Source organism: Taeniopygia guttata, chromosome 7 (genome assembly GCF_048771995.1).
Source record: "Taeniopygia guttata chromosome 7, bTaeGut7.mat, whole genome shotgun sequence".
Lineage (NCBI taxonomy): Eukaryota > Metazoa > Chordata > Aves > Passeriformes > Estrildidae > Taeniopygia > Taeniopygia guttata.
The window spans coordinates 32,142,554-32,162,931 of NC_133032.1; the positions used below are offsets into that span (position 1 = coordinate 32,142,554).

A 20,378-nucleotide genomic window follows, 5' to 3' on the forward strand; every position below is an offset into this window, starting at 1 on the left:
ATATGTAATTATTTGCATAAATTTAGACCAAATAATATTTTTGTGGTAAAAATTTGACATTTTTATCATCGCTGGTGGTTGATCCTTTGTGAGCTTTTTTTCTGTGCAAGAGCTATGTTGTTCAGGATCCCTTGAGGCTTGGTTGTGAAACTTTCCAAAGAATGAAATTATAACCTCACTGAAGCCAGCAGGAAAACACCTTTTTTGGTGATGGAGATTAAAAAAAAACAAAAACACTTTTGGGGGAAATACTGTATATCCATAAGTATAAGTGCATATATTATGTCTCTTTTTATACATCATTTTTAGATCTGGGATGGTCTCCACTGAAAGAGGCTAAAATGCCTGTTATGTTCTCCTGGGATTTCTCCCTTTCCAGCTCCCATCATAGGGCCTTTTAGTAAATTTTGGGATATGTAGAAATTTCTGGCTCTTGGAAGTGCTTTTACTTTTAATTTAAGACTTTGAAGTCTTAAATTTCTTACACTTTGTAATGTATTCTGCAGAGGAACCATAAGAATTGTCAGACCCAATAGTAAACATAAACCTGTACTTACTGTGGATTTCATACAAGTAAATGAGCATGCACTATTCATTCTCAAAGCGTGGGAACACAGCTTTCCTATATTTCTAAGATTTTTTGCAAAATTTCACGATGGCCCTAATTATTCATTACCTACTATGAGCCTCAAAGATGGGATTGAGAGCTGTGTTTCCTAGAAATGAAGCATGGAAGTGTTCTCCAAGCTATTTTAATGCTAATTCTTGTTCACTTTTTCAGAGCCTGAGCTTTAAACACCGCAACTGCGAAAAGATCAGACCGAGTGGGAAATGTATTTTGGCCATAAACAGGAAATTGTGAATTGGCATTTAATTGTGGGAAGTGATTCTGTAGTAGGTCGTTTTAGATCTTTCAATTGGTGTGAGTCAGAGAGCTTTTATGGCAACAAAATTGCACAGTAGGTTTTAATTGTGCATAATTATTGCACTGCATGGTGCAGATACTATACTGTAGGCATTCAGCTGCATTCTGTTAAATGTTTTTATTGAAATCTCTGAAGAAGTGTACCTGATGTTATTTGATATATGTTTGTTTAATGTGCTCGTGCTCTCTTTTGTCCTAGGAAAATGAAAATAATCATAATAGAAAATATTTCCTCCCTCCCCCTCATTCTCTAGATGAGTAATTGTACTGTAAGGGATACCTGTGGGCATCTGCTAAAATTAACTGGAGCCCTATTTTTGATTTCAGCTGCAAGAATCTTACAAAAGGTCTTTGGGTTTAGGAGTGTAACTTTTAATAATACACACTAGGACAGGGTTTAGGGTTTTTTAACCCATCTGCACATTCTAAAGGCTGAATGATACTTGGTAGACTTTCATCTTGTTACTTCTGTAATCTGCAGCTGTTTCCAATTTGATTATTTTTCTTCCTTGAGTGTTTTATGTCTGCTGGATCTGACAAATGCACCCACCTACAACACAGCCTGTGCCTCGGGATTAGGAAAATTTTATTTCCTCCTCTACAAGTAAGTAAAACATTTTTATCACTATGGACCTAGTGATTTGTGAAATCCTGTTGTACTTTCTTATTTCTCCTGCTGAGCTTTCAAGTTGTCAGCAGTGATCTGATTGTTTCCCGCCATTTCACCAACAGTGGAGCCCAGGCCAGCACTCTATTGCTCTCATGAATTCAGTATCACAGCTCTCAGCCATCAAAAGGGCTTTATGATGTTTCTAGGATGTGACATTTCTATGGAAAAAGCAGCTTTGGGTTTGGAGCTTGGGTTTTTGGGGGATGAAAAAATAGAGTCTGTTATTATTGTCATTATTCTACCACAAGATTCTCTAGCTGTCCCGCCTCTCCGGGGATGAAAGTACTGTGTAACAAACAGTAGCTCTGGCAGATCTTTTTCCTGTCTGTGCTGATGAGCTTGCCATTGCTATAATGCAGATAACAAACCTCACAATAACCCTTTTTCTTGTTAGCATCTTCCAGCACAGCAGCTTCTGGCCTCAAAGAACAAGGGCCAGGAAGAATGAATGTTGATTGCACCACTGCAAAGCCTTTTATTGTTCTTCTTTGTACAGTAGAAGTGAAGTAGCAGGAAGAAACTCCATTTTTTTTTTTTTAATAACTATTCTGTATCCAAGACAGTCTGAAGAATATTGTTTCAGGCGGGGTTAAGCCAGGCAGGGATTTTTCCCCTCTTCCAGACTATTTCCTACAGTTTTTCCTGGTGATCTATGCAATTCACAAAGAACATGTGAAATATTCTCTGACAGTCTTACAGCTCTTTTCATAAGAGTGTGCATTCGGGAACAATGAAGAATCCTTGGCATCCCACCTACTCTGAATTTTACCAGGGAGGTGAACTTTTATCATTTTGCTTCACTGCTTGGGAAATAACTGTACAAACACCATGTCCTGTCTGACATCTGCCTTCCTACAGTGCTCTCAGCCCAGAGGGCAAAAAACAGACTCCTCTGTGGGAGCTGAGGGGTAACTGTTGATAGGAACTGTAAAAAGAAACCTTTAAACACATTTTAAGACCTTTCTCTTCATCATAGGGGCTACCTGTTAAGTGGAGTCTGAAGCTCAGTTAAATAAAGTCATTTTACAATGTGGCAGGTTTAAATGTTTGTTTACTTCAAAAGCCATTGCACTTCCAGGGATAATCAAGTCTCTGATAATGTGCCATAGAACTGTATCCACTGTGATGCTTCAGTCAGGTTTTTTGTTTAGATTTTATTCTGTTTTGTTGTTTTGTATTTTTTTAAAGGTTGCTATTTTAAATTTTCTTTGTTTTCCTTGCTTCCTCCTTGCAGGAGGAAGAATGGGCAACAATAAAAGGGAAGAAATTCTTACTGATTATCTTACTGCCTTAAATGACAATTTGGATGTAGTCCCAGATTGTACATCTGCCCCTCTAATGTACATCTGAAATGATATTAATACCAAAGCAGACATCTGTGTGCTGGATGTGTTCAGCTGCTTGGGAGGGTGGTGCTGCTGCTGCTGCATCTGCAGAGAACAGCCTGAGCTCCTCCTGTGCTCAGCAAGGAGCCACACGAGGGAAGAGCAGCCCTGGTGCCCCAGCTCTCCAGGGGTTCAGAAAGCTCTGAAATTGGCATTTCACCCTTCAGTGTCCATCCTGCTTTCTCTGACTCTTGTAATGAACTCCAGCTCACATCTAGAGCCAGGCTGGGCTGTGGAATGACAGTGGCAATGGAAGAGAAGAGGTTTTCTCAATGTGTTGGTAACTGGACAGACAGCAGCACTGGGATGGGTAAGGGCAGCCTTTCTGTGCAGGCTTGAAGCCTGAGATGGAGAAAACTGCAATGCCCTGGCTACACCAGCTACTCAGGCATGCTCTTCTCACTGTTCTTATGGTTAAATTCACTAATTAATTAAACATTTGCACCTGCAGAAAGAGCTGAACCTTTTTCAGCTCAGGTGACGTTACAGGCCAGGCTAGGAGTGTGAAAAGGACAGGGAAGAAGTTTTACCATCCTTGTTTATTCATATAAACATATTTATATTTTTCTATTTTGCTACTAATTCTAACATTAAACTAATCCCAGAGTGGAAAGACCCATTTACACTTGACACCTTTTGTGAGAGAGTTTCATTTACAATGTGGAAAGATGACTGATATTCAATAGGTCCCTTCTTCCAGGTTTCTTTTCCAAAGGCATCATTTATAGGTTGCCAGGTAACCATAAGTCTTTGACTTTTAAATAATACTTCATAGAGGTACAAAAAGCAAGATTTTTTCCCCCAGAGCTGAAATGGCAAGAGCTATCTGAAATGAACAGTAGCCTTTGAAAATGTGTATAGAGCTGACCACTGATACATGAAAATGTGGAAAAAGCCATTTGCCAAACTCTTCTGTGGCCCTGTGGATCCAATCCTAAGCACAGACAGTGTGTATTTTCCTAGCTGGTTATGAAATTGAATCTGCATATTCTTATTTAAGATCATATTAGTGTTCAATAGGTAAATAATATTCTTCATTACCTCCAGGAAAAGCAGGTGTCTGCTGCTCCCAGTCTGCTTCTGCCTCTCCACCGAGCTGGCTAGGGTTTCTGCAATGTGGGAGAGAGGAATAAAAAAGATAAGTGTAATTAAAATTGTCAGCATTAACATAAGAAGCCAAATGTCCCTAGAGGACAGTGCCAGGTCTTCCTTTCTCCTTCTGCTTTAATCTGAGTGCTGTGGAATACTCAGGATCTCTCATGGAGCCGGAAGAAAGAGTTTAGTGATGGGTCTGCCACTTTTCCAGCCCTCTACAAGGTTGTGGCTCAGTCACCACTGAGGTAAGGTACCTTATTCTAAGAATGTAACCCACTATAAGCCAGAGCTAAACCTGTGCTATTACTGCCCTGTGCTAACCAGCACCAGATGCACTGATTTTGGTTTAACCCCTTGTTACCAAGACACCCCAGTCCTGCCTGCAGGGCAGGAGAGCCCAGGCTGGGACTGGAGCCTGGGGAACAGGGTGGATCTCAAAAGTTGTTGGTGCTGCCAAAGGTGGAATCGACTTTCACAGCAGTTAAAGGAAGATGTGACAACTGGCCTTAAAAACAAAAAGGTCATTGCTCCAACACTCCTCCAGCCCTGGATGGCTTCCTGGTGAGTCTTGCTCAAGAGCAGCTTTAGTCTGTGTCTGGCAGTGAGTCCAAGGGGCAGGAGATTGTCTCAGGTGATTGCCTCTGGTTCTTGCCTCTCTGATGTTTAGTGACAGGGCAAGAGTTCCAGCCCAGCCCTGTTGGCCTGGGGCCAGGAGCTTGTGTCACACCGATGGCTCTTTGTCCCAGTGTGGCAAGGAATTTCAGTTCTTACTGCCTAGCTCTAAAATCTCCACACAACTTTCTTTTCCCCTCAAAGGCTGGCTTGTGAAAGTTTCTCTGAGGCCATTGAGGAATATCTTACACAGACATTCAAGACAAACCAGTTCTAGTTCCAGACCTTCACCATGGCAGCAACTTAACAAAATGTTTATCCCAATGTCTGAAGTTCACAGTAATCTGAGAGTGTGCAATGACATCCCTAGGATAAATTGCACAGCTCAGCACTGAGACATGACCACAGTACAAAGATTGTTTGGAAATCTACTGTCAAACGAGAAATCCAGCTTTGCAATTTTTGCTTCAGGATTTATACTGACACTTCTTTATCATAAATGAGATACTTACATGCCATCCTTTTGGGCATTCCAGAACAATTCAGGATCAGAACTGGTGCTGAAAACACAGCCCATGTACCACTAAAACCAGCCAGATTTTTCCTAGCAGTGTGCTCATGTTAACTTTTCTGATAAGGTAAAACTGATAATGCATTTATTGTGTGATTTGCTAAGTCTGTGCTCCTGATGAAGAGCTCTGGCATTGCAGCAATAAAGACTGCAGGCTTATTTCAGCAGAACATGAAAGTCTTAATCCTTTATTGCTGCAAAAGCAAACAACTGTCCTTATGAGCAGCCTAAGCCAGAACAACAGAGCTCAGAAGAATCCTTCCACACAGAGTCACTGCAGTGCTTGGGCAGCAGGTTACCACTCGTGCCTCAGTGTTTATTTATACAGATGCTGCTAAACTAGGAGGACTTCAGTACCACAAAGTAGAAATGTGGTATCTGCAGCCTGCTTTTCTCTCTTTGCATTCCTACCAGAACCCTGTAAAACAGATTCACGCCTGCCCAAGTACCTAAAGCCTTCAGCACAGCTAATACACCAGTTTGCTCAATTTGCAGATGGAAGTTATTTATCTTTTCCACACACTGGCACCCTACTGTCAGATCAGGAATAGTAAGGAGATGTGGGGGAGCTGGAAAGCACACCTCAGCAGCTTTTTTCATTCATAATTCAGTGGGGGTTGGACCCAAACCTGTTGAAGAACTATTGCAGCTGATTGCAGTAGGATTGTGGTATCCAGACATTTGCTGTGCAGGCAGAGCATAGGAAATTTACTTTTCAGCAGAGCTTAGAAATTAAATACAGCTATATGATGCAATGGGATATTTCAGACAAATCACAGCCTAATCCTTCAAACCCCACTCAAGTGTTAGGCTGTTTCCAGGTGAAGACAGCAAAATTGTCTGTAGTGATTCAGAAATGTTCAATGAAGTTTCTTGGTTGATAGCACAGCAGGAAGACTTAAACAAAGCATCAGACCTGGTTATCTTGTGCTCTACAAAACTGAAAAGAGGATTTTTAAGATGGTATCTCTGGCCTTGTGATGCTCTTTTAAAATCATGAAATATGGAGTAAAATAGCTAATTTAATAGCTAATGTAATAAAGATTTTAAAAAATTGACATGGGTAAGAAACTGTACTCTCAACCTTATGTTGGCAAAATAATGGAAAAGTTAATAAGGGATTTAAATGATGGAGATTCAAAGGAGAGAAATATAATAAATGTTAATCAGCAGAGTTTTTCTGAAAAATATAGCTTATGCAGGAAGCCTGATTTTGAAGGAGATTACAAATGTGTTGATAATGGCTGTCGTATAGATATTGATAATATTTTTCTTATATCCTGATGAAAAATTTTGCATTCTGCAGCTTCAGTGAACCATGCATTGAAAATGAGCTAGCAGATCTCAAAAATGAGATATCATTGGTAATTATTCCAGAACTCTTAAATTGCTCCAGGGAGGTTGGCTGGGGGAACATGAAACAAAGTGCAGCAGATCCACTGATGGGCTCGGGCTAATCACGGGCTGGAGCTGGGCATCCCCTCTGGGAAACAGAAAAACCTGGATGTATTTCACAGTTCAAACAGCATCTGAAACTACTGAACATTTTTATCAATGATCCAGCTGCAAGTACATGGATTAAAGCCTGGGGCAGTGGTCAGCATGAGGGCAGGGTATCCCAGTTTGCTCGACGCTTTAGTCGATAAATCTGAGCCCGTGCACAAAATGCAATCAAAAGACAACCTGTAAGGGATGCTTCTGCAGAAGGGAGAATTCCCTGGAAAACAGCAGCTTGGAAGGTGTTCTAGGAGATAAATTGAAACCCAGTGCCATTTGCCAAGGTGATTCTGTAGCAGAAAGGAGGAAGAGGAGGAAGAATGAAGTGTTAGCTGAGAAATATCTGACTGGGAAGGTAACTCCCAGGTGCACCACCCTGGTGGGGCAGTAATGCCTTTCATGGGAAACCTGAGAGGTGAAAGAAAGCTGGATTCCAGGTAGAAAACAAACAAACACGACCAGAGCCAGATATCTTGGTATGAGGAAGAAATAATCAGGAAGACCACACACAGGAGACAGTACATGGGTGACTGGAACAGAGTGTAAGTCCTTTCTTAAGGGCTGTTTGACGTAAATTAGAGTCACAACAAGAGGTAGAGTCTGCAGGCAGAAATCAAACAAGTGCAAGTAAGAAACTGTACTCACATTTTAAGGAACTACAAAAAGAAATGATGATGCCCCCATCTCTTGAGGTCTCTGGGTGCAGAAGGGTACAGATATCTCAGCCAAACAGAAGCTAATGTGCTCACTGTGGGGGGACTGGGGGACTGTCATGGGATCCAACCAGCCTGTTCCCTTCTGGTCTTCAATGTAATGAGCCTAAGAGTGAAAAAGCACAGCTTTTATTGAAGGCTATTTTGAAGTTAAATTTTGCCTAAAGAAGTTCTGCAGCATAATTCCAGGTTTTTGAAAATTGAACAAAGTTCTTGGTTCTGAATACAAATCTTGCTAAGGCTTGCTAAGGCTGTTTGCACACATCACAGAGTTCTTGAGCTATTTAATCCTCATTAGCGAAGCTTTATTAATCCACAACACTGAAGGACAGAAGGTATAATTTAGAGAAATCCTTATGGGAAGGATCTCACAGGAGATAAAAAGGAATTAAAGTGTTTCCATGGAATAGTAACACAAATAATGGCATTCTAATGCAGTTATTCTATTTATGTTGTAAATCTAAAATCCTGCACAAGAGTTTTGGGTTCCTATGGGTGCTATAAGGTTAGGGAATAATGTTCATTTTTAACCTGTGTTATATCTAACCCTGGTCTGTGGGATTCCCATCCTGTTTGCTCCTTAAGGCTTTCCAGTAGTGTAATGATTTAGAGAACTGAACTGTTCCATTTACTATCTTGGGATTATTTTCTTTTATACTCACTACCAGTTTAATCTGTCAAAAACAATTATTAAGCAATTTGTACCATAGTAGAGATGTAAATGGTCTCAAAAAGCATATGACTGAAAAAAAGAGCAACGACTTCCTGGAGCTTTCATAGTGTAGAAATCTGTAATAACTTGTTTCCCACGGGTTAGACTACTTGAAAATATTTTGGAAGGTTAGAATAGTCAGGAATTACCAGTCTGGATAAAAGGGGGAAGGGCTTTACAGCCACCTGCTCAGGGAGAGGGAAATCTCCCTGCTCAGGGGAGATTCTGCTTCCTTCTGTTTCACACAGTTCTCAGGGACACATCCCAAGTTCCCTGGGAAGGATGTGACACCCCTCAGTTTGAGAAGCTGGGTCTGTCATTTCTCACAGTTCCAGGTAAGAGATGCAATGCCTTGGAAACAGCAGTCTCCACAGGTGATGCTGCAATCAAAGAGGGAATGAAACAATAGTGCTTTACACAGCACAGACAATGGGTGTGATACTCTATTCCAAACTGTTTCAGAGTGGGAGGCAAATTATCACTGCCAGGAGCAAAGGGAGCAAATAAAAGAGCTTGTATTTTCATTTAACAAAGCAAAATGGCTGTTTTGATCACATTTAGTGGTTCCTCAGCTCCTTCTCACTGAATTCACCATACAGTGGAGTTAAAGATGTGAAGTACTTAGATTTCAGACTGACATTTATTTTTATGGTAGCACTACATAACTTCCAGAGCAGCAGTCCCCAGTCTGGGGCTTCCTACAACCCCTGTAGTCAGGCTTGACCTCGGTGTTGGTAGTGGGATTCTTTGTCAATTCAGGGCCAAAAAGGAGAGAGAAACCTCAGCAGAAAGGAGTTTCTCACTGCAAGGCTGTGGAGCCTGATCCAAGCAAGAGAACAATTATCCTCTGGCACTCACCAATCCAGACCTGTCTCTTGGTTTGCTCCCTTATTTCCTTTCCTTTGCCAAGCTGTGCCCATATACCCCAGGAGAGAGTAGGATGTCCATGAACCTGCACTCCTGCCCACCCCAGGTTTCCTGTGGGGAAGGTGCCCTTCAGCTCTGTCTCTCTGAGAGTATTCTTGGGTGCAGGTCCTCTATTGAGAGTTTGCTTTGGAGATGAGTGCTGAAAATTGGAGTGGGCTCTGTTGTAAGTCCTGTGCAGCCTCCAGAGCTGCAGTGGAGCTGCAGCGGAGCTGCAGAGTCCCTGAGTCAGTCATCAACCTTTGGAGCTCCATGCAAATCTCACACAGAGTTTGCAAATGCATTTTTAAACTTTGCTTATGTAGACATGCAGACAAAACCCAAGACCAAGTCTAATCTTGCAAACAGTTACACACAAAACGTTTTCTAGAAGACCTTCCTGACTTATCATCCCTTTAGGATTTTGGTTGATGTTTGACAGTTCCAGGTTTCTTTTTTTTTCCCTAGAAAGCCTTTCCTTCCTATACATAATACACAAGACTGAGTTAAAACTTTATATTTTTACAAATTGCAGTTTCTTCTTTCTGGGTAACATCTGGAGAGACTATCTGTGGTCTCCACATAATTTCTATTCCTTATCAAATGTTTATTTAGGAGGAAACCAGGCAACTTCATTCTGGAAGAGTTATTTTCTTTGACCTAGACCTGAGTCCTTGATTCATCTGAATGGATGTCCTGTAACTCTGATGACTCTTGAGCAGTCTGCATGCTGGTTTCTGCATGCAGTGGTTCTTCCTGATGGCTCTTAAATCAAAGACTGGGAGCTACAATAACAAAGAGAAGTTGGGCAATCAAAGCAACATTCACAAATGTGTGGGCTATGTCAGCTGGTGCACTCACAAAGATTTTTACATGCTGTCTCCAAGCTGTGTTTGTGCTGGGAGCCCTTTTTGTCAGCAGAGAAGAGAGGGACTCCCAGGGCAACAGGAATATTTTGCACATTTGCTTTAGGAGGGCATCAATCAGGTCTTGGTTCCAGGGAGGAAGATCTTCACTGGCAACAGGCACTCCTGGGGTGACAGTGTCAGGTGTCACAACAGGCCTTGTGGCAGCAGATTGGCATTTCCAGCTGTTCAAAGCATATGTTTTAGTAGGAATAGCGTGGCATGGACCAAAGATAGAAACTATTGTCAACAGGGCTGGGGATGAGGGGGAGAGAATTAGAGATTCAGGGAACAAAGAGAAAAAAAGGCTTAACTAAAATATTTTCATGTTACCTTTATATAATTCATGCTTCAAAAATTATATAAAAGCACTCAGTTCACTACAGACAAAGGTGTTTTTGTATTTTTCCCAAACAGAAGAGCTCTACTTATCTGTTGTGTGAAGTCCTGACAATTTATTGATCATAGGTGGTCCTGTTGTGCCTAAATAACCACTTACAGAGAATGCAGAACCACATAAACACAGATGAAATAAACAGTTTGGGATCCCATTTCCTATTTTCCCTGTTCATTTTTGGTATTTAGATCTGTAGGACAGTGAGCAGCCACTTCCCATGTCATTGTTTAATAGAAGCATTTCTGGAACAAAGGAAGTTACACAGATAAAGTGAGCATAAGTGCATGCCCAAAGCAAATGATGAACCACACACACACTGTGCAGGGCCATCAGAAATGAGCACTTCAAGCAATACAGACTTTAACTCTGAGGTAAAGTGTGTGCTCTTAATTTAGATCAACTCACTGGCACGTTTGTTTGTTTTATACTTTCCTTGCTTGACTTGCTTGACTTGCATTTATCAATAAAGTGCTAAATTGCCAAACAATCCCATTACACTGTTAATATTTGCCTCTGCATTTCAATGACAGCTAAAATGCACTGAAGAAAAAATGCAATCCTCCATGAGTCAACACTGAGCTGGTGGTGATAGAATATCCTGGAGCCAAATTCACCTCATGTTTTTGCTGAGAACAAGAACTGAAGCCCTGCATTCTGGCCAGGTTTCACCTCTGTCAGAATTTACACATTTTACTAAGAAACCTAGATGTGGCATCTACTAGATGCATAAATTACTGTATAATATTAATTTTCCTGCTGTATCCAGAGGTAACTGTTGCTAACTTTGTGGCCCAGATCACAGCAACAGGTGAAACACTCTGCCTTTTTTCTTACAAGCTATTTAAAATTTAATTTCTTGATGTTTCTGCAAGGGAATTAACTATATAATGGTAAACCACAAGATCCTTAAAGGAAAAACTTGGATATTTTGAATCTTGGCATCATGTGTATTGTGAATGAGAAGGAGCAGGGTGGCAGGAATGTCCTTGCTGTGGTGATGTGCTGCTAAGACTCCTTAGAATCGAGTCAAAAAGCTCTCCTTGGTTTACTTCAAGATAAACCTCATCATCTGAGTTCTGAAAAAAGGCAAAATTATTCTGTAATAGCTCAGCTGGGCACGTGAGTACAAGTCCTGACTGTGACAAAATGACAAGCACAAGAAGCAAGAAAGGAGATAATTTTTGTCTTTTTTTTCCAATAATAAGGTTTAGTATTTCTATAAAGATTTTTTTTCAGGAGACTGGAATTAAACCATCAATATTTTTTAAGAATATTCTCTGTTGGTTTATCAGCAAGAAAAAAAAAAATAGAAAAAAGCAAGAGCTCTGAACTTGCTTTGTTTCGGTACCTGCATGTGACAACCATTTCCATAGATTATAGACCTTGCAGATTTTTAAAATAAAATTATGGAGAATTCAGGATGTGAGATGCATTTCCCCAGAAGTTCTCTCTGTCTTGTCTCTTTCAGCAATGAGCTGCATCCAGAGAAAGAAATTCCAAGTTTTTTTTTCTTGGGAAGTAGCATAGCCTTATCCAATAGCATGAACCTCTGTTAAAAGCTGAGCTGGAAAAATACACTGCACAGAAGAGTTTCACTTAAAATATGGCACAAGGAACTGAGCATGCTCTCAAATAGAAGCTTTGAAATTTATTTTGCAGCCATTAACATCTATTTGGACAAGGTGGCACTTCAGAAGCTACACAGAGAAGCATGGGATTTGATTCAGTGTGCTGGGGATTGTGCCCCAAGACTGAGATTTGTTGAACCAAATGTGCTTTGGTGCCACTGTGCTTCAGAGAGAGGCAAGCCTGGCAGATATTTCTGGATGTGAGTTCAATACAGTTGATTTGTGATTATTGGGACCTGGGCTTAGTGTATGTGTTGGCTCCTTATTCAGGCCTGGGATATAAATAAGCTCATTTTCTTTGGTGCCTCATGCCCAAAGGATGCAAAAAGGACCATCTCATTTCAGATTTACCTGCAATTTCCAGCCTGTTTAATCAGCTGCTCTCCATTTAGGGCCAGGACTGGTGGCCTCTTCTCAGCCTGCCCAAACCTCCTGCTGTTAAGGGACAGAGAAGGACATCTCTTCCCTTGCTCCAAGGGTGGAGCATTAACCCTTTCACTTCCTTGCCAGGCAAAGTGCTCTTCCACCTGCCCACAGCAAAGCACAGAGCTCCTGGTGCACTGGGTTTACTTCAGACAGCGTTGCAATTGAGTGAAGGCTTTGAACAGCTTTAATGTCTAATTTACCAGGGAGATCACACAGCAGGTGGTGCATTGTTCAACAGCTCCAGATATGACTGTGTTATGTGTTTTGGTGCTGTACTCGTGCTTTAATTACCATGAATTAACACCAATTAAAAGCACCAGAGCAGCCAGTGAAGGCATGTGGAAGTGCATTTCTTGCCCAGCAGTCTGGGTGCTGTAGGTCATGTGAGGAAGTTAGCGGGAATCCAGTGTATTGGTGAGGAGTCTCAGGTGTTGCACAGATTTTCTGTATCTTGGATAAACCATTTATTCTCACCGTCCCCAGTTTCTTCTCATGTTGCTTGCCAATTTATAAAACACACTGCAAGCAGAAAAGTGCTTTCATCTATTTATTTAGATGGAATGATTTGGAGCAGAGACCTTTTTCACTGTGTATCCTGGAAGCACTCTTGAAATCCTGTCTCTCTCCTCCAAATAAGCAAACACAATGCACTGCTCCAAGAGGATGGCATTACAGCAGGTAAAGCCTGCACATGGCTGAATAAAAGTTGCCAGCTTTCCACGTGCCACCTTTGTGGAGGTAATCTAATTCCATTAGAATTCAATATGGATATTCAGATTACATGGAAGATCCACTGCCCAGCTCACATAACCCAGTCTCTCGTGCTGCCAGAAGAGGAGACAAGCAGTTAACAGCACAATGGTTGCTAAACTGTTTCACCCAAACCCAAACTCCCAGGGAAATTAATAAGAAATAAATTTCACAAAGGGCTTGTATTTATTTATATTATTAACTATCACAATAATCTTCCAAAGGAGAAAAATATGATTCAAGAATAACCCATCAGAAGAATAGAAAGGGATCTCAAGGGTAAAGAGGCTTCTGAGATTCCAGAAAACAGAAAGAAGTCTCAAATTGTCTAAGAGCTGTCTTTAATTATTTAAATTTCTAATGAAAAATAATTTACAAAGCCAACATGGGCTGTCTTAAGCAAATTGATTTCTTAAAACACTTAAAATCACTCGGACATTTCACTTTTGTCTGCGTTGCTTCTTCCTTTCATTCCTGCAGCACTTTCCCCTCTGCCTGTGCAGATCAGAGTAGCTGTCACTGCAGAACAGCAATCTCATTTTGTTTACTTTGTGTTTCAAAGGGAATCGAACAAGCCCAGGATTCACTTTCTCTAAACAAATACTGGCAAGACAAAGGTATCACAGCTATTCTGGGGACAAGAGGTTTGCTGAGATGGGAAATGGTAAAGACTGGCAAGAAAAAAAGTCAATGTGTTTTTATCTGAAAAAAAAGTTAATCCTTTTCACAGCCTCATTTTCTTTGCTTTTGAGATAGCTCTCCTTTTTCATTTAGGTTTTAGAGTTTTAAGCGAAGGGAAGCAAGAAACCGAGATATTTCCTTTGTTCCTCTCAAGTAGCTTGAACAGTCGAGAACAGAAACCAGTCAGAGCAGTGTGATTAGCGTAGCCAATTAAGGTGGATTTGCATATTCACAACGCAGCTATCGAGAATAATTCTGCAGCGATAACGGAGTGTGGCAGTGCCTGAGTGCCAGCCAGAGCAGCCTGGCACTTGGGCAGTAACCCTGGGGTTACTGGGGTGATGCTGCACCAGCCTGGCGCAGCAGGGGAGGGAAGTGATAGTAAAAGGGTTTTAAAATCATGGGGATTTAGGGTTAAAAGGAAAATTATGTTTAGTAGGCCCTGAAAAAAAAAATAAATACCCTAGGTACCTTGCTATAACTGCATCTGTGTAGCTAGTACATGATAAATGATATAATTGTTAGATGGGATGATTGTTTAGTAATTAAATATAATTACTATATATATAATTACTAATTATTATATATATAATTAATATATAATTACTAATTATAATAATTAAAATTATTATAATTGTTTAATCGTAAGAATAATCACGAGAAACTGTGGTCAGGGGCCTGAGAAAGACCACGAGAAACTCATGTCAATGTATACAATAGAACAATATAAGTTTAATAATTAATATGTAAGTTATATAACGATAGAATATAAAATACCTTCAGCTCGAAAGCCATGTCAGAGTCAGATTTGGGTCTGTACCCCTGATTCCCAGAGCTCTCAATAAAAGCACCTGCAGATAATCATATTCCGTGATTATGTGTGCTCCTGAATGCTAACAGAAGGGCTGGGCAGGCAGGAGCAGCCTGGCCCTGCACCCTGGAAAGGGTTAATCTGCAACCTGCTTACCCAAATGCAACAGCATCTGCCCAATGGGTTTGTTTTCCCAACATTCATTCCATTTTTTGCTACCTGACAGTTTTTACCTCTGCAGAAATTTGGTCCACAGGCGTGGTGGGGGGCAAGGTGGTGGGTGAGCTTTGCAAGGTGCACCAGGGCAGCTTGGATGGATGGATCACACAGGGGATGGATGGTAAAGCTCTGCTCTCTTCTGCCCCAAAGGCTTTTCACCATGGTGGTATCCAAGAACCAAGCAAGAAAGCAAAACAGCCCTCTGGGAAACCTTGTACACTCTGTTGGATAACAACAGCAGCTTTGTTATCTCTGAAGGTGAAAATCACCTTTTGCACTACAGCAACAGCAATCTGTGCTCCATCTCAGTGATGCTCTGTGCTCCATTCTCAGTCACCTCTTAGCGACAACTGCATCACTGCAGACATTGGTGTGAGCATGGAGTGGCTGAGTGGGGGCACACAGAGCCAGCAGCACCCTGAGCCCGTGGGATCTGCATCCCCAGGAGGCTCAGCTCCCTCACCAAGGGGCTGACAGGTGATTGGCAGCGTGCAGCACCCATGGGTGCTGATTTGAGAAGGAAACACAGTGGGTTGTGTCCTCATCGCTCCTGCCTCCTCCTCAGCAGCTGAAGTCATGGTGTGCAACTGCAGCAAATGGGGGCAGGAGGGACTCCCTGGGGTGTTCTCCCAGGTACAACTGCACAGGCCACATTCACCTTCAGAACTGCTGTGGGAAAGGCAACAACACAGAAATTAACTCATGGTATTCACTGCTACAGAATATCAAGGAAAAATTAATGAAATGCCTAAGGTGGGACCATTATAAAAATCCTAAATTTATAAACTGGTATCACATCCATCAGGGTAAAGACTGTGAGCTCTTAACCTCCATGCCACAAAGAGGCATTAAGCATATTTAGTTGTGGAGAAATGTCTCTCTCCAGGAAGATATATCTTTCTGTAATCACCCACGGTAGTAATTTTACTCTGGAATACTTACTCCTGGTTTATCTAGTCCAGTGACCCATGGAGAATTTTTTTATTTTTAATGGTCTCCATCTATGATTATCCACAATTGTCTCTTTCCTTTCTATCCCCTTTGTGGCACCAGCTCTTTATTAGAAACTTAATAAACTTTGTGTATGTTCTAAAGATAATATTGAAAACGTAAAATTGTGTTCTGCATTTTATAATTGGTGTGGAAGAAAAAGGAGGAGATCTAATCCTGCTGGGCCTTCTCTTTTGCTCTCTCTCTCTCTTCCTTTTCCCTTTTGATGGTAAGCAGCAAATTTTAATTAGCTTCATTTTCACAATTCAGTCATGCATATGTAATCTTTGTTCACATTTTTATAAAGTAAAATTAAGTGAAAGAAATGGGGTAATAATAGAAAGCTTGTCTGAGCAGAACAAATGTGAATTATCAAATGTAAAGAAAGATGACTGGGACTACACAGCTTGAAGTTCTGCCAGGTTTGAGGTGATTTTTTGGAAACTGAAATGCATAAATAATGCACAGAAACAGGTGCTGATTATCCTGTTTGGGGCATCTTTTTGTTTATTGTGTACTTGGGCTGCTGAGGTACAGTGATAACCACTGAATGTGAGGAGACTGTTTAATAAAACTTCCTAATGTTTCTCTTTTATCATGAGCTGCAAGTGTCACACGAGCTTGTCTAGTTAATAAAAATCACTTTGTGAGCCCACTGTTCTTAGATTTGGCACTGGAGCAGATCACTGTACTGGGTCTCTCTCCATTACAGCTGCAAAAACTGTACTGTCGTTTTGCACTGTAATTTAAAGGTTTCCTAATCTATATATACACCCTCTAATTAAATGTTTCTAGGGGTTACCTTGGGAGCCTTCAATGCTATGGTTTGAAACTAAAACTAAAGACTGCATTCAATTCTTTCCCCCTGGGGTGAGACACAGGAGGAGGAAGAACATTTCCATCCCTGCTACTCCAGATTATTTGAAAGCACTGGCATGACTGGGATTACTGACTTGGTTATTTTTGTAATCTAACATGAGAAGATGGAAACTTGAAGGGAAACAATCCACATGTCTAAATCTAGAGCTCATTTTATTTTGTAACTTCCAAGAAGCCTCTTTAGAGTCTGTCTAAGCAGTTATTTTAAGAAGCTACCAGTTCATTAGCAGCAGCTGAAAACCAGAACCTCCTGTTGATGTAAATCAGTCTGTGGCTGCACAGGCTCCATAAGCAGCACTGCAGATGCTGAGGTCTCCATTGAAGGAAATGTGAAGTACTGAAGCATGTGGGCAGTAACACATGCAGCACTGAAGTCCGAAGCCCAGGGAATGTTAAACTCAGGAGGAGATACTTTCTCTTCAACACCATTCACACACTTAACCTGACAACCAAACCACAGTTTTAGGAGAAACAGCTCTTCCTGTGACAGGAAGTGATTTTCAAATATGAGGGGATTGCTTTTTTTTATTTTTTTTCCTCTCTCAAGACCTGCTGTGCTGCCAATGACTAAGGATAGCCAAGATTTTGGTTAATGGTTAACAGTTAACCACACAGACTCTGACTTCTGCTGGGGCCAGGACCAAAAGCTGCTTTGCTTGCTGGGGAACAGGCAAGCGTGGAAAGCAGAGCAGTTCACACCATGAAGGGCTAGAGAACAGAGGCTTCACCCCGTGGAGAAAGGAGGAGGAAAATCCAAAAAAGCGCAAGAGGTGTTTGCTATAAAGAAAGGTAAGAGCTGAAAGAATTTTCTGTGTAATTTACTGACTCAGAGGCTGTTGCTCACAAACCAACAATCCCCACGGGTGTGGCTGGTTGAGACACACTCTTGTACCTGACTGCTCGGACATGTGTGGCTCTGGGGCAAAGTGAGGAAGGATCTGTTTGCTGTGAACTTGAAAGTTGGAGAAGGCAGGAGAGCACCTCCTCTACCCTGGGACTGCTCATGGCAGGAGAGAGACCCTCTTCAGACTGTTCTCCTCTCATCGACCACAGCCATGTCCCGGAGTTTGAGGTGGCTCTGTGGGTCAAGATCACCTTGGCTTTAATCTATATCTGCATCTTTGTCGCGGGTCTCTTGGGCAACAGCATCACCATCAAAGTCACCAGGATCCTGCAGAGGAAAGGCTACCTGCAGAAGGAGGTCACTGACCACATGGTGAGCCTGGCCTGCTCTGACCTGCTGGTCATCCTGCTGGGCATGCCCGTGGAGTTCTTCAGTGCCATCTGGAGCCCCTTTTCTACCCCCAATGGCAACATTGCCTGCAAGCTCTACTACTTCCTCTTCGAGGCCTGCAGCTATGCCACCGTGCTGCACGTGGCCACACTCAGCTTCGAGAGGTACGTGGCCATCTGCCACCCCTTCAGGTTCAAGGCCGTGTCGGGACCCCGCACGGTGAAGCTGCTCATTGCCTTCGTCTGGGGCACATCTGTCATCGTGGCTCTGCCCCTGCTCTTCGCCATGGGCACGGAGTATCCCCTGGAGGTCATCGAGGGCTACGAGAGAACGAGTTCCTGTGTCAGGCCTACTCCCAGGCACTACATTCCTGAGCTGAAGCACAACATGACCATCTGCACCTGCCTCTCCTCCAAGTGGTCTCTGTTTCAAGCCAGCATCTTCGGCGCCTTTGCTGTGTACATCGTGGTGCTGGGGTCTGTCACCTTCATGTGCCACAGCATGATGCAAGCCCTGATGATCCACAAGAAAGGGACAGTGGCAGTGAAGGGTGGACTAAAGCACCAGGAGGAGTACCTAAGGAAAAGTGAAAGTTCGGAGGGCAAGAGCTCCAGGAAACAGATCACTTTATTCCTGGGTAAGAGCCATGTCCTACTCTGCCTCCCCTCTCTTTCCACTTTTCCAGAAACCTCCGTTTTTATCTCACCAAGCTCTCCCAAGGGGTTTGAAAGTAGTGCAAAATGAGGGATAATACTTTTGGTTGCGAAGTTTCAAGAAGCCTGATGTTTCTGTATGGTTTTGGTTCTTTTTGTCATTAGAACAGGAGGGAGGGGAAAAGGAGGAAAAATCCACTTACTGTCTGCTATTTTTATTGGATTTTATTACATGCCTACATGCAGCAGTATGCGTGACAGGCTGTTGCAGCTTGACCTTTGGGGTAGGAATAGGCAGCAGTTGCCTGGATAGAAAGAAGCTCTACTTGGATGTTTTCCCAGTAAATTACAAATATGAGTGTATTTAGTAAGGCTGCTGATGGGAGGGAAGACTGTCTTGCAAGATCTCAAGCTTGTCTCTCTCTGAAGGCATTTCCCTGTTGATTCAGGATGCTCCTTGGAGAGTTCCCAGCCTCAGCACTTGTGGCTGTGTTGCATTTGAGCATTAAGGAAGCCGGACTGGAGCGTTGATTTGGTGGTCTCACAAATTGCGGTCACCCTCTTCGAATTTTTTTCCCTCTGGTTTTATTTGAAGGCCTGTAACCCTGGAATTATATTTGATTCTGATCTGTCTCGCCACATTCATCAGACAAAAACCTAATTGAGCCGTCATTCCACCAGCTTGGAATCTTTCTGGGCAGTGATCCATGCAGTCTCTACGTTTGTTGACAGTCTGATAGGCTTAATCATGTCCTGCCTGCATTTCTGTAAGTTCCTGTTTTGTTGGGTCACTTATTGTGATGCTGGGTATAATAAATGAACCATCTAGGGTAGGAATGCACAGTAGGCCCAGTATTTCTGTGCTGCTTTTTGGTGCTCTGATATGGCAGAGAAGGACTTGAAATTCGTGCACCTGTCCACTTCTACAGCTTTCAGTAGATTAGATTTTGCATTATTTCTTTCCTCCTTTTCAATATTTTTTTCCCCCTGAGGATACTCTGCTTCCTCATCAAGTCCTGCTTTTGCCATGGTGCGTGTCAGGCAATGAAGCTGGAATGAAAATCATCTCTTCTCACAAGGTGTGGAGAGGCCCCATCTGTGGTTTGTTAAAAGAGTTCTGTACCCCAAAATTATTTTAGTGGCAAGACTCTTAATACAAGTCTCACTAATTTACTTGGCTTGAGGAATAAATTAATAAACTGCGCAGGAAGAAACTCTGGCTTGCATTTCTGAGAACAATGCAAAGCAATTTAATTTGGAGATTTCATAACAGTGATGCTTTAGGGCAGTTTTAACCCAGAAGAAATGAACATATAAATTGTTTACAAATTGCTGAATTTAAATATTGTGATTTAGAAGTCCTCTTTGTTTTTCATTTAACAGATGGGTCAAATTAAAACCAGTACTTTTACATTCACAGCATATTTCACTTTTAATGTGAAATGTAAATGACGGTATATAGCATCGTGTCTTTGTACATCTAACAGCAATAAAAACAATTTAGCATTTTCTTCTGGTTGTTAAAAGTGATAAGTTCTATAAAACAGAGATTAAAATCATAAATCTGACTATGAGAAAAAGCTAAGTAGAGGATGACACCGGGAGGAACTAATGTTTTTTTAGTGTCATGTTATTGTGTGGCACTTGAGAACATTCATGGAAATTAATTGTAAATGTTGAAAGTGAAACATTACTTGCCACAGATGGTATTGATGCTTGCAG

General features: G+C 41.8%; 1 protein-coding gene across 1 annotated transcript; it reads left to right on the top strand.

Annotated features, from left to right (window-relative positions):
* The first annotated feature begins 17,325 nt into the window (after positions 1-17,325).
* GPR39 (G protein-coupled receptor 39) lies at positions 17,326-18,777 on the top strand. Its single transcript, XM_041717674.2, has one exon. The coding sequence runs from the start codon at positions 17,773-17,775 to the stop codon at positions 18,745-18,747; it is 975 nt and encodes a 324-aa protein (XP_041573608.2). The 5' UTR covers positions 17,326-17,772; the 3' UTR covers positions 18,748-18,777.
* The last annotated feature ends 1,601 nt before the right edge of the window (positions 18,778-20,378 follow it).

Excerpts from the sequence above, each read along its gene's own strand:
- GPR39 (XM_041717674.2), top strand. The coding sequence starts at position 17,773 with ATGGCAGGAGAGAGACCCTCTTCAGACTGTTCTCCTCTCATCGACCAC.